This window comes from Salvelinus alpinus, chromosome 6 (assembly GCF_045679555.1).
Source record: "Salvelinus alpinus chromosome 6, SLU_Salpinus.1, whole genome shotgun sequence".
NCBI lineage: Eukaryota > Metazoa > Chordata > Actinopteri > Salmoniformes > Salmonidae > Salvelinus > Salvelinus alpinus.
The window spans coordinates 50,424,608-50,438,418 of record NC_092091.1 but is presented as its reverse complement, the minus strand read 5'-3'; the positions used below and the strand labels follow the sequence as shown (position 1 = coordinate 50,438,418).

Here is a 13,811-nt window from a genome sequence, read left to right as displayed (position 1 = left end):
ATTGTAACGTTCTCTGTTTCACGGAAACATGGCTAGCTGGGGATATGCTGTCGGAGTCCATAAAGCCAACGAGATTTTCATTGCATCGCGCCGACAGGAATAAACCTCTCTCCGGTAAGAAGAAGCGCGGTGTGGTATGTTTCATGATTAACAACTCATAGTGTAATTTTAACAACATTCAGGAACTCAAGTCCTTTTGTTCACCTGACCTAGAATACCTCACAATCAAATGCCAACCGGATTATCTCCCAAGAGAACTCCCCTCGGTTATCGTCACAGCCGTGTATATCCCCCCGCAAGCGGATACCAAGACGGCCATCAAGGAACTTCACTGGACTTTATGCAAACTGTAAACCATATATCCTGAGGCTGCATTTATTGTAGCTGGGGATTTTAACAAAGCTAATTTGAGAACAAGGCTACCTAAATTCTATCAGCATATCAATTGCTGTACACGAGCGAGTAACACGCTCGATCATTGCTACTCCAACTTCCGCGATGCATACAAGGCCATCCCCCGCCCTCCTTTTGGCAAATCTGACCATGACTCCATCTTGTTGCTGGTCTCCTATAGGGAGAAACCAAAACAGGAAGCGCCCGTGCTTAGGTCTATCCAATGCTGGTCTGACCAATCTGATTCCACGCTTCAAGATTGTTTCGATCACGTGGACTGGGATATGTTCTGGGTAGCCTCAGATAATAACATTGACAAATACGCTGACTCAGTGAGCGAGTTTATAAGGAAGTGTATAGGAAATGTTGTACCCGCTGTGACTTAAAACCTTCCCTAACAAGAAAACGTGGATTGATGGCAGCATTCGCGCAAAACTGAAAGCACGTACCAACGCATTTAATCATGGCAAGGCGACTGGAAATATGTCTGAATACAAACAGTGTAGTTATTCCCTCCGTAAGGCAATCAAACAAGCAAAGTGTCAGTATAGAGACAAAGTGGAGTCGCAATTCAACGGCTCAAACATGAGACGTATGTGGCAGGGTCTACAGACAATCACAGATTACAAAAAGAAAACCAGCCCCGTCGTGGACATCGATGTCTTGCTTCCAGACAAATTAAACAACTTCTTTGGGCTACCAAAGACAGTGGGCTCTCCTTCTTCGTGGCCGACGTGAGTAAAACATTTAAACGTGTTAACCCTCGCAAGGCTGCCGGCCCAGACGGCATCCCTAGCCGCATCCTCAGAGCATGCGCAGGCCAGCTGGCTGGTTTGTTTACGGACATATTCAATCAATCCCTGTCCCAGTCTGCTGTCCCCACATGCTTCAAGATGGCCACCATTGTTCCGGTTCCCAAGAAAGCTACGGTAACGGAACTAAACGACTATTGAACGACTAACGACTAAACGAAGTAACACTCACTTCATTCATCATGAAGTGCTTTGAGAGACTAGTCAAGGATCATATCACCTCTACCTTACCTGTCACCCTAGTCCCACTTCAATTTGCTTACCGCACCAATAGGTCCGCAGACGATGCAATCGCCATCACACTGCCCTATCCCAACTGGACAAGAGGAATACCTATTAGAGGTCGACCGATTATGATTTTTCAAAGCGGATACCGATTATTGGAGGACCAAAAAAGCCGATACCGATTAATCAACCAAATTTGTTATTTATTTATAATAATGACAATTACAACAATACTGGATGAACACTTATTTTAACTTAATATAATACATCAATGAAATCAATTTAGCCTCAAATAAATAATGAAACATGTTCAATTTGGTTTAAATAATGCAAAAACAAAGTGTTGGAGAAGAAAGTAAAAGTGCAATATGTGCCATGTAAAAAAGCTAACGTTTAAGTTCCTTAAATCAGAACATGAGAACACATGAAAGCTGGTGGTTCCTTTTGACATGAGTCTTCAATATTCCCAGGTAAGAAGTTTTAGGTTGAGGTTATTATAGGAATTATAGGACTATTTCTCTCTATACCATTTGTATGTCATATACCTTTGACTATTGGATGTTCTTATAGGCACTTTAGTATTGCCAGTGTAACAGTATAGCTTCCGTCCCTCTCCTCGCCCCTACCTGGGCTCGAACCAGGAACACATCGACAACAGCCACCCTCGAAGCATCGTTACCCATCGCTCCACAAAAGCCGCAGCCCTTGCAGAGCAAGGGGAACAACTACTCCAAGTCTCAGAGCGAGTGACGTTTGAAACGCTATTAGCGCGCACCCCGCTAACTGGCTAGCCATTTCACATCGGTTACACCAGCCTAATCTCGGGAGTTGATAGGCTTGAAGTCATAAACAGCGCAATGCTTGAAGCATTGCGAAGAGCTGCTGGCAAACGCACAAAAGTGCTGTTTGAATGAAAGCTTACGAGCCTGCTGCTGCCTACCACTGCTCAGTCAGACTGCTCTATCAAATATCAAATCATAGACTTAATTATAACATAACACACAGAAATACGAGCCTTTGGTCATTAATATGGTCAATCCGGAAACTATCATTTCGAAAATAAAACGTTTATTCTTTCAGTGAAATACGGATCCGTTCCGTATTTTATCTAACGGGTGGCATCCATAAGTCTAAATATTCCTGTTACATTGCACAACCTTCAATATTATGTCATAATTACGTAAAATTTGGGCAAATTAGTTCGCAATGAGCCAGGAGGCCCAAACTGTTGCATATACCCTGACTCTGCGTGCAATGAACGCACGAGAAGTGACACAATTTCCCTAGTTTAATATTGCCTGCTAACATGAATTTCTTTTAACTAAATATGCAGGTTTAAAAATATGTACTTCTGTGTATTGATTTTAAGAAAGGCCTTGATGTTTATGGTTAGGTACATTTGTGCAACGATTATGTTTTTTTCACAAATGCGCTTTTATTAAATCATCCCCCGTTTGGCGAAGTTGGCTGTATTTGTTAGGAAGAAATAGTCTTCACAGTTCGCAACGAGCCAGGCAGCCCAAACTGCTGCATATCCCCTAACTCTGTTGCAGAGAATGCAAAGAAGTGACACAATTTCCCTAGTTAAAAGAAATTCACGTTAGCAACCAATATTAAATAAATATGCAGCTTTAAAAATATACACTTGTGTATTGATTTTAAGAAAGGCGTTGATGTTTATGGTTAGGTACACATTGGTGCAACGACAGTGCTTTTTTCGCGAATGCGCTTGTTAAATCACCCGTTTGGCAAAGTAGGCTATGATTCAATGATAAATTAACAGGCACCGCATCGATTATATGCAACGCAGGACAAGCTAGATAAACTAGTAATATCAACAACGGAGTGTAGTTAACTAGTGATTATGTTAAGATTGATTGTATTTTATAAGATATGTTTAATGCTAGCTAGCACCTTACCTTGGCTCCTTGCTGCACTCGCATAACAGGTAGTCAGCCTGCCACGCAGTCTCCTCGTGAAGTGCAATGTAATCGGCCATGATCGGTGTCCAAAAATGCCGATTACCGATTGTTATGACAATTTGAAATCGGCCCAAATTAAATCGGCCATTCCGATTAATCGGTCGACCTCTAATACCTATGTAAGAATGCTGTTCATTGACTACAGCTCAACATTTAACACCATAGTACCCTCCAAACTCATCATTAAGCTTGAGATCCCGTGTCTCGACCCCGCCCTGTGCAACTGGGTCCTGGACTTCCTGATGGGCCGCACCCAGGTGGTGAATGTAGGAAACAACATCTCCACTCTGCTGATCCTCAACACTGGGTATGTACTCAAGCCCCCTCCTGTACTCCTTGTTCACCCACAACTGCGTGGACATGCACGCTTCCAACTCAATCATCAATTTGCAGACGACACAAGTGGTAGGCTTGATTACCAACATGAGGTGAGGGCCCTTGGCGTGTGGTATCAGCAAAACAAAAGAAACTATCGTGGACTTCAGGAAACAGCAAAGGGAGCACCCCCCTATCCATATCGACAGGACAGCAGAGAGAAAGTTGGAACGTTTTAAGTTCCTCGGTGTACATATCACTGACAAACTGAAATGGTCCACGCACACAGACAGTGTGGTGAAGAAGGCACAACAACGCCTCTTTAACCTCAGGAGGCTGAAAGAAATTTGGCTTGTCACCGAAAACCCTCACTAACTTTTACAGGTGCACAATTGAGAGCATCCTGTCGGGCTGTATCACCGCCTGGTACGGTAACTGCACCACCCACAACCACAAGGCTCTCCAGAGGGTGGTGCGGTCTGCACAACGCATCACAGGGGGCAAACTACCTGCCCTCCCGGACACCAACAACACCCGATGTCACAGGAAGGCAAAAAATATCATCAAGGACAATAACCACCCGAGCCACTGGCTGTTCACCCCGCTTCCATCCAGAAGGTGAGTACAGGTGCATCAAAGCTGGGACAGAGAGAGATAGAAGCTGTTTTCAATCTTAAGGCCGTCATATTGTTAAACGGCTACCAATAGCACAGAGAGGCGTCTGCCTACCTACAGACTTGATATCATTGGTCACTTTAATAAATGGAACACTAGTCACTTTAATAATGCCACTTTAAGAATGTTTACATATCTCGCATTACTCATCTCATATGTATATAATGTATACTGTATCCTTCACTATCTATTCTTTATATTGCATTTTAGCCACTCTGTCACTGCTCATCCATATATTTTATACTTTATACATTCTTATCACATTCCTTTACTAAATTGTGTGTATTAGGTTTTGTTGTGGAATTGTTAGATATTACTTGTTAGATGCTGCTCCACTGTCGGATCTAGAAGCATAAGCATTTCGCTACACTCGCAATAACATCTGCTATGTGTATGTGACGAATGATATTATTTGATATTTGATTTGAGCATACAGCCAAGACAATGCAGGAGTGGCTTCAGGACAAGTCTCTGAATGTCCTGGAGTGGGCCAGCCAGAGCCCGGACTTGAACACGATCGAGCATCTCTGGAGAGACCTGGAAATAGCTGCGCAGCAACGCTCCCCATCCAACCTGACAGAACTTGAGAGGATCTGCAGAGAAGAATGGGAGAAACTCCCCAAATACAAATGTGCCAAGCTTGTAGCGTTATACCCAATAAGACTCGAGGCTGTAATCGCTGTCAAAAGTGTTTCAACAAAGTGCTGAGTAAACGGTCTGAATACTTAAGTAAATGTGATATTTCAGTTTTTTATTTATAAAGAATTTGAAAAGTATCTAAAAACCTGTTTTTTTTTACATCTCGAGACAACAGTCAGGAAGTTAAAGCTTGGTCGCAAATGACTCTTCCAAATGGAGAATGACCCCAAGCATACTTCCAAAGTTGTGGCAAAATGGCTTAAGGACAACAAGGTCAAGGTTGTCCTCATTCTCTCTACTATTATTCTGACATTTCACATTCTTAAAATAAAGTGGTGATCCTAACTGACCTAAAACAGGGAAATTTTACTTGGATTAAATGTCAGGAATTGTGAAAAACTGAGTTTAAATGAATTTGGCTAAGGTGTATGTAAACTTCCGACTTCAACTGTAGGTCCTGGATAGCAGGAAGCTTGACCCCAGTGATGTACTGGGCTGTACGCACTACCCTCTCTAGCGCCTTACGGTCGGATGCCGAGCAGTTGCCATACCAGGCGGTGATGCAACCGGCCAGGATGCTCTCGATGGTGCAGCTGTAAAACGTTTTGAGGATATGGGGACCCATGCCAAATCTTTTTATTCTCCTGAGGGAGAAAATGCGTTGTTGTGCCCTCTTCACGACTAGCTTGGTGTGTTTGGACCATGATAGTTTGTTGGTGATGTGGACACCAAGGAACTTGAAACTCTCGACCCGCTCCATAACAGCCCTGTCGATGTGAATGGGGACGTGTTCGGTCCTCCTTTTCCTGTAGTCCACGATCAGCTCCTTTGTCTTGCTCACATTGAGGGAGAGGTTGTTGTCCTGGCACCACACTGCCAGGTCTCTGACCACCTCCCTATAGGCTGTCTCATCGTTGTCGGTCATCAGGCCTACCACTGTTGTGTCGTCAGCAAACTTAATGATGGTGTTGGAGTCGTGCTTGGCCACACAGTCATGAGTGAACAGGGGGCTAAGCAAGCACCCCTTAGGGGCCCATGTGTTGAGGATCAGCATGGCAGATGTGTTGTTGCCTACCCTTACCACCTGGAGACGGCCCGTCAGGAAGTCCAAGATCCAGTTGCAGAGGGAGGTGTTCAGTCCCAGGGTCCTTAACTTAGTGATGAGCTTTGTGGGCACTATGGTGAGCTGTAGTTAATGAACAGCATTCTCACATAGGTGTTCCCCTTGTCCAGGTGGGAAAGGGCAGTGTGGAGTGCAAGTGAGATTTCGTCATCTGTGGATCTGTTGGGGCTGTATAAGAATTGGAGTGGATCTAGTTTTTTCAGGATGATGGTGTTGATGTGAGCCATGACCAGCCTTTCAAAGCACTTCATGGCTACCGACATGAGTGCTATGAGGCGGAAGTCATTTTGGCAGGTTACCTTCGCTTTCTTGGGCACATGGACTATGGTGGTCTGCTTGAAACATGTAGGTATTACAGACTCGGTCAGGGAGAAGTTGAAAATGTAAGTTAAGACTCTTGCCAGTTGGTCCGCGCATGCTCTGAGTACAAGTCCTGGTAATCTGTCTGGCCCCGCGGCCTGGTGAATGTTGACCTGTTTAAAGGTCTTGCTCATATCGGCTACGGAGAGTATGATCTCACAGTTGTCTGGAACAGCTGGTGCTCTCATGCATGCTTCAGTGTTGCTTGCCTCAGAGCCAGCAAAAAAGGCATTTAGCCCATCTGGCAGACTCGCATCACTAGGCAGCTCGCGGGATTTCCCTTTGTAGTCCGTAATAGTTTACAAGACAACTTGTAATTGTGAAAAGGCTGGTTTCATTGTAGGCATATTTTTGTACATAAAAGTCTGTGTCAAATACAATTATTGTATTGAATAAAATGTAATGAAATACAGTACATTCACATCAGAATCACAACTTTGGCCGAATCCTTCTGCAAACACACAAGCACACTGAACTGATCACCAACCCGGCCCAGGCACAATCCAGGCAGGCACTATACGCAGGCCCCTATCCTCATTGAACCACCACTGATGATGCTTCATAGATAGGCCTTTCCACTATCTCTGATCTGCTGTGTTGATATGGATGGGCCATTAGGCCAGATATGAGTACTCACTGCATGCAATCGAAGGTGACAGACTGACCAGGTGAATACAGGTGAAAGCTATAATCCCTTACTGATGTGAGTTGTTAAATCCACTTCAATCAGTATAGATGAAGGGGAGGAGACAAGGCTAAAAAAAATCCTTATTTAAACCTAAGACAATTGAGACATCAAATCAAATTTATTTATAAAGCCCTTCTTACATCAGCTGATATCTCAAAGTGCTGTACAGAAACCCAGCCTAAAACCCCAAACAGCAAGCAATGCAGGTGTAGAAGCATGGATTGTGTGGACATGGATTGTGTATGTGTATATGTGCCATTCAGAGCATGGGCAAGACCAAATATTTAAGTTCCTTTGAACAGGGTATGGTAGTAGGTGCCAGGCGCACCGGTTTGTGTCATGAACTGCAATGCTGCTGGGTTTTTCACACTCAACAGTTTCCCGTGTGTATCAAGAATGGTCCACCACCCAGTCAACTTGACACAACTGTGGAAAGCATTTAGAGTCAACATGGGCCAGCATTCCTGTGGAACGTTTCCGACACCTTGTAGAGTCGAAGCCCCGACAAATTGAGGCTTTTCTGAGGGTAAAAGGGGAGTGGGGCTGCAACTCAATATTAGGAAGGTGTTCCTGATGTTTGGTATACTCAGTGTATATTACATTAGGCCCTATGAGCTCTGGTCAAAAGTAGTGCACTATATAGGGTATAGGGTGCCATTTGAGATGTAGCCCTTGTTATATAGGCCTGTTCAATTAGGCCTAAAAATAAATGGCCTACAGAAGGAATGTGAATGGGATGTGGGTATAGCTTATAAATGGTTAGTTTTGGGGTTTATTTTTGGTAAAATTGGCATACAGTGGCAATGAAAACTGAACTGCTATTGAAGGTGAATGTATGTGCTGTGATTATTAGTAATTGATATGGCTAGTGATAAAGACACTGGTCGAGTATTTATAAACAGAACAGCTATGGATGGAGTAAATGCACCCTCACCTCCTCTGCCTGCTTGCGCAGCGCCTTCTCACGCTCGTACTGGGTGATGAGCTGCTCGTTGTCCTCTTTCAGCAGCTCGAGCTCCACCTCGTGCTCCTGGTTCTCCGTTAAAACCGAATCCAGATTCTCCAAAACGTTCACCACCAGCGGCATGAGCTCCTTGACCACTTCCTCGTCGTAGCTGCTGATGAGGCGCTCAAACTCCCGGTAGATGCTGTTGGCCAGGCCCGACACCCGCTCCGACATAACAGACACCGAGCCATAGTCGTCCTGATAGACAACCTCATCGATTTCCATCATCTTGGCAAAATGAGGCCTGGGTCCGATACCAGATGTGAGATGATGTTGCTTAGATAGGCCTACAGTTATAAAACACGTTTACCAAGACGAGAGAAAATACTAATCATTGAAATTATAATCCGTTCGGATTAATCATCAATAAAACTTCTCCTGTGTCATTCCATATCCCGAAAGATTTCAAAGATTGTTATCATTTGGGTGGTATCCATGTTTGGCAGTTAGGATTTCTAACCTTGAACTACTAAATTATACTGAGACATTTTAATTCACAAAAAAAAATATATAGGCTATTTACAGGGGGTTAGCGACACCGCCCTCCTCGAGCCGACAACCACTGCTGCACCGCAGCCTCGAGGACGGAACGACGCACCCAGCTACAGCCTTCCTCGCGACAGCAACATCCAATTCCGGTAGCAGTCGGTTCCGTCCTTACCTACCAGTGTATCGACCGTAGTTGAATACATAACGGTTGAGAAATATGTCCTCCACAATACACCTGCCGCTCAGCAGCCGGAGCCATTGACCCCAGCCATTACTGGGAGGATTCGAAATCGGTAAAAAATAAAGAGGATAACGGCGTTCCCTTTTGCCGCCAACACCCAAGCTGCCCCTTAAATCATATTTGATCCGTTTTTTGCTACTGTTGTTGTTCTCGGCTCTGGACGATGCTGTTCGGTGTCGGTGGCGCTGTCGGTTCTAGACTAGTATTCTGACAGCAGCACAACCGATGACGTCATGTTGTATGGTAATGTTAAGACCTTCTAAATAAAAGCCCGCATTTCAAAACATTTCAATGTGGATAACTCATTCAAATGATATTCAATTTTAATCAATGGACACTTGTATTGTGCCAACAAGAACATGCAAAAAGTAATTTATAAAAACAAAAAATATGGTTAAAACATACACATTTTGACCAAAAATGAAAAAATATAGTGTTGATAAAACGTCTCGGTGCTCATCTGTCATTGGACATAAACATTACACAACAAGTTGGAAATCGCAAATTCAACAATGAGTGGTTTGTAAGAAACAGTGTCTAACTACAAGCATTGCAAAGCAATCACTAGCCTGCTATTCAGTGGATTGGCTGTGTGGTCCAAAGTCTGGATTTAAGGGGCTATTTTCCAAGTTTAAAAGGATAAACATTCAACATTGACCATGGTGTCAATCCAGCATGACTTCTGCAGCGCTCAAAACAACTGGAATCTCAGAACTGGGAAATCTGATTTCAGTGAGTTCAAGCAAACTGGGAACTCTGACTGAAAAAATACGTTTTCAACTGCCATCCAACTCGGAATTGCAAGTCTGGAACTCTGGCCTCTGGCCTCTTTCTAGAGCTCCAACCTGAAGATCACTGACGTCATAATGTTTCAACCTTGTTCCCAGTTGTCTTGAAAGCACCATAAATCCAGAGAATGCCAGACTTTGATTTGATTTATTTAACTAGGCAAGTCAGTTAAGAACAAATTATTATTTACAATGACGGCCTACCCCGGCTAAACCCTAACCAGGATGACGCTGGGCCAATTGTGCGCTGCCCTATGGGACTCCCAATCACAGCTGGTTGCGATACAGCCTGGAATTGAAACGGGGTCTGTAGTGACGCCTCTAGCACTGAGATGCCATAGACCGCTGCGCCACTCGGTAGGGGCGTGATGACCACTTTGATGACAATGTTTGATGACAAAATTTGCCCATGCCACCTTCCTGTTCAAGTGAGCACAGCACCACAAGGTGAGTCCAAAAATGGCTTGTATGCTGCTGCATAAATTATGTAATATGCCAGGGAGATATGTATACTGTGGCTAAGAAAGTAATACTAAGTATATGTTGTGTAAGCTAAGTAAACTGTTAGTAGCACATGTGGCTCACCCTAATAATTTGGTCCCGTTTCCCCTCCTAATTTCGCCTACTGTTCTGACTTGGTGGTACACATGTAGCCTATAGCCTGTTTTAGAGAAATGTAATCATCGAATATTGTCTGCTTTATGTAGCCCACGGTTCTGACTTGGTGTACAGGGAGAATACTGTAAGAATGGCTCATTTTATGAATTCTGTCGCTGTACATTTCAAAAGTGCTGAACAAATAGTTATATTGACCATGTTCGTCTTAGCTCGCTCATTAATGTCTTCATTAAAATTACTGATTGCCTCTTATCCGCTTGTCATCCCCTTATGCCATAGTTTGTACATCTCAATTGTCAGCAGAAACCACATTTGTTTAAGCAAGTCAGCCATATCAGCTATGTTTTTTTTAAAGGCAGTAAATGAGGCTGAATGAACTGTTTTGCTGCCAGGCAAGGCTCTGATAGCCAGGTGTAGCAGTGGTAAGGTGTTGGGACTGCTGTTGGGACTCTGGTGTTGGGACTGCTGTTGGGACTCTGGTGTTGGGACAGCTTTATGTAGGCCCTAACAGTGTGTGGGCACCGTTTGTCATTGTTATAGTGCAATTCATGTATTGTTTAGTGTTGTGTTGTGATTTGCTGGCATGCATCTAAAACATAGTTTTTTTTTTGCCCCACCAAGATTTACATGCTAAAATCGCCACTGTTCTATTGGTACATTTTTAAGTTAGGACAAGCAGGAGGCGGGGGCGCTCCAGTACAGTAGGTGGTGTCAATGCTCAATAACGTTGGATGCCAGCCACCGATAAACCCCACAGAAGAAGGGCCGGGGGTGACAATGGTAGCAAGCTAGCCATACACCGGTAGACAGTGTCCTTAGACCCCACCTGTTGGACACTGTTTTCCCGCAGTTCTGTTAACAACGAAGGACACTGTGTGCTAGCTTAGCCAGCTAGTCCTAAGGAGGACTCCGGTACACAGCAGGCGGGAGGCGGGGCGACAACGTGTGTTCGCGAACTGGCACTGCTGTGCTAGCGGGAGGTGGGGATAACCGGTAGACAGTGTCCTTCGCCCACACCTTACACAGCAGGTGGGAGGCGGGGGGGACACTGTGTGCGGGGGGGGACACTGTGTGCTAAGTAGCTAACTAGCAAGCTAGCACGCAGTGTCGCTAACTAGCAATGTAGCACACGGCGTCGCAGCCTCTGCCTGCTGTGCTAGTGGGTGGCGGGGGTGACCGGTCCTTCGCCCAGCGCCTGTCGGGCACTGTTTTCCCACAGTTTTGTTAACAACGGCGTGAGGGCAGGTGTTCGGCAGGCCACTGTCTACTGGTGTCGCTCCTGCTAGCCAACAAGGAGGACCAGGGGTTGGAACCGGTTCAGTGAACAGAACCGAAACCAGAAAATGACACTTTTCAAGAAACAAGCTGAACCTGGAACAAAAGTGATCAACACTGTTCTAGAATAGAACCGTTATTTTAATAACTTTATTTTACTCTCCAGGCATTTTTTTCTAGAACCACAAAAAAACTAAACAAAGCACCTATGCAAATCCCTCACTTTTTCACTCAGAAACCTTTTCCAGCATCTGCCTGCAAGCTGAAAGCATAGGCTACTATACTGATATTAGAAGTGTGAGAAGATATACAGTTGAAGTCAGACATTTACATACACCTTAGCCAAATACATTTAAACTCAGTTTTTCACAATTCCTGACATTTAATCCTAGTAAAAATTCCCTGTCTTAGGTCAGTTAGGATCACCACTTTATTTTAAGAATGTGAAATTTCAGAATAATAGTAGAGTGATTTATTTCAACTTTTATTTCTTTCATCACATTCCCAGTGGGTCAGAAGTTTACATACACTCAATTAGTATTTGGTAGCATTGCCTTTAAATTGTTTAACTTGGGTCAAACGTTTTGGGTAGCCTTCCACAAGCTTCCCACAATAACTTGGGTGAATTTTGGCCCATTCCTCCTGACAGAGCTGGTGTAACTGAGTCAGGTTTGTACTCCTCCTTGCTCGCACACGCTTTTTCAGTTCTGCCCACAAATGTTATATAGGGTTGAAGTCAGGGCTTTGTGATGGCCACTCCAATAACTTGACTTTGTTGTTCTTAAGCCATTTTACCACAACTTTGCAAGTGTGCTGGGGGTCATTGTCCATTTGGAAGACCCATTTGCGACCAAGCTTTAACTTTCTGACTGATGTCTTGAGATGTTGCTTCAATATATCCACATAATTTTCCTTCCTCACGAAGCCATCTATTTTGTGAAGTGCACCAGTCCCTCCTGCAGCAAATCACCCCCACAACATGATGCTGCCACCCCTGTGCTTCACGGTTGGGATGGTGTTCTTCGGCTTGCAAGCCTCCCCCTTTTTCCTCCAAACATAACGATGGATATTATGGCTAAACAGTTCTATTTTTTTTTCATCAGACCAGAGGACATTTCTCAAAAAATTATGATCTTTGTCCCCATGCGCAGTTGCAAACCGTAGTCTGGCTTTTTTATGGCGGTTTTGGAGCAGTGGCTTCTTCCATGCTAAGCGGCCTTTCAGGTTATGTCGATATAGGACTCATTTTACTGTGGATATAGATACTTTTATACCTATTTCCTCCAGCATCTTCACAAGGTCCTTTGTTGTTGTTCTGGGATTGATTTGCACTTTTCGCACCAAAGTACGTTCATCTCTAGGAGATAGAACGTGTCTCTTTCCTGAGCGGTATGACGGCTGCGTGGTCCCATGGTGTTTATACTTGCGTACTATTGTTTGTACAGATGTACGTGGTACCTTCAGGCATTTGGGAATTGCTCCCAAGGATGAACCAGACTTGTGGAGATCTACAATTCTTGGCTGATTTATTTTGATTTTCCCATGATGTCAAGCAAAGAGGCACTGAGTTTGAAGGTAGGCCTTGAAATACATCCACATGTACACCTCCAATTGACTCAAATTATGTCAATTAGCCTATCAGAAGCTTCTAAAGCCATGACATAATTTTCTGGAATTTTCCAAGCTATTATAAAGCACAGTTAACGAAGTGCATGTAAACTTCTGACCCACTGGAAATGACTTGTGTCATGCACAAAGTAGATGTCCTAACCGACTTGCCAAAACTATAGTTTGTGAACAAGAAATTTGTGGAGTGGTTGAAAAACAAGTTTTAATGACTCCAACCTAGGTGTATATAAACTTCCGACTTCAACTGTATAGCGAGATTTTTTTATTAGCTAGAGAAGAATGGATTAACTTTTTCAATAATAGTTAAGGCCTAGTTATCACGTTTCACATTGGATTTATTAACTACAAAGGTAAGGCATATTTTTAATTCTGGTGCCGCTCTGCACACACAAGCTTGTTAGCTTGCTAGCTCAAGCTTGCTAGATAGCTCAAAGTTCCTTCATAGAACCAATCCTCCTAGGTATAATTCTGTGGACCTAATTCAGATAATGCATGTCATAACAAGATCAGTAGCTCTTCAAGCCTGCTCCTCAACTCGCACTAGCTCTCTCTC

The 13,811-nt window shown here is 43.9% G+C and overlaps 1 protein-coding gene across 13 annotated transcripts in view; it reads right to left on the bottom strand.

Moving 5' to 3' along the window:
• Positions 1 to 9,163, bottom strand: part of LOC139578811 (C-Jun-amino-terminal kinase-interacting protein 3-like) — a 78,746-nt gene extending 69,583 nt beyond the window's left edge. For all 13 annotated transcript variants that reach the window (XM_071406848.1, XM_071406855.1, XM_071406857.1 and 10 more), the window contains exon 1: positions 8,147 to 9,163. In XM_071406848.1, coding sequence (XP_071262949.1) covers positions 8,147 to 8,446 — 300 coding nt within the window. In that variant the 5' untranslated portion in view covers positions 8,447 to 9,163. The remainder of the gene's footprint in view (positions 1 to 8,146) is intronic.
• Positions 9,164 to 13,811: the final 4,648 nt, after the last annotated feature.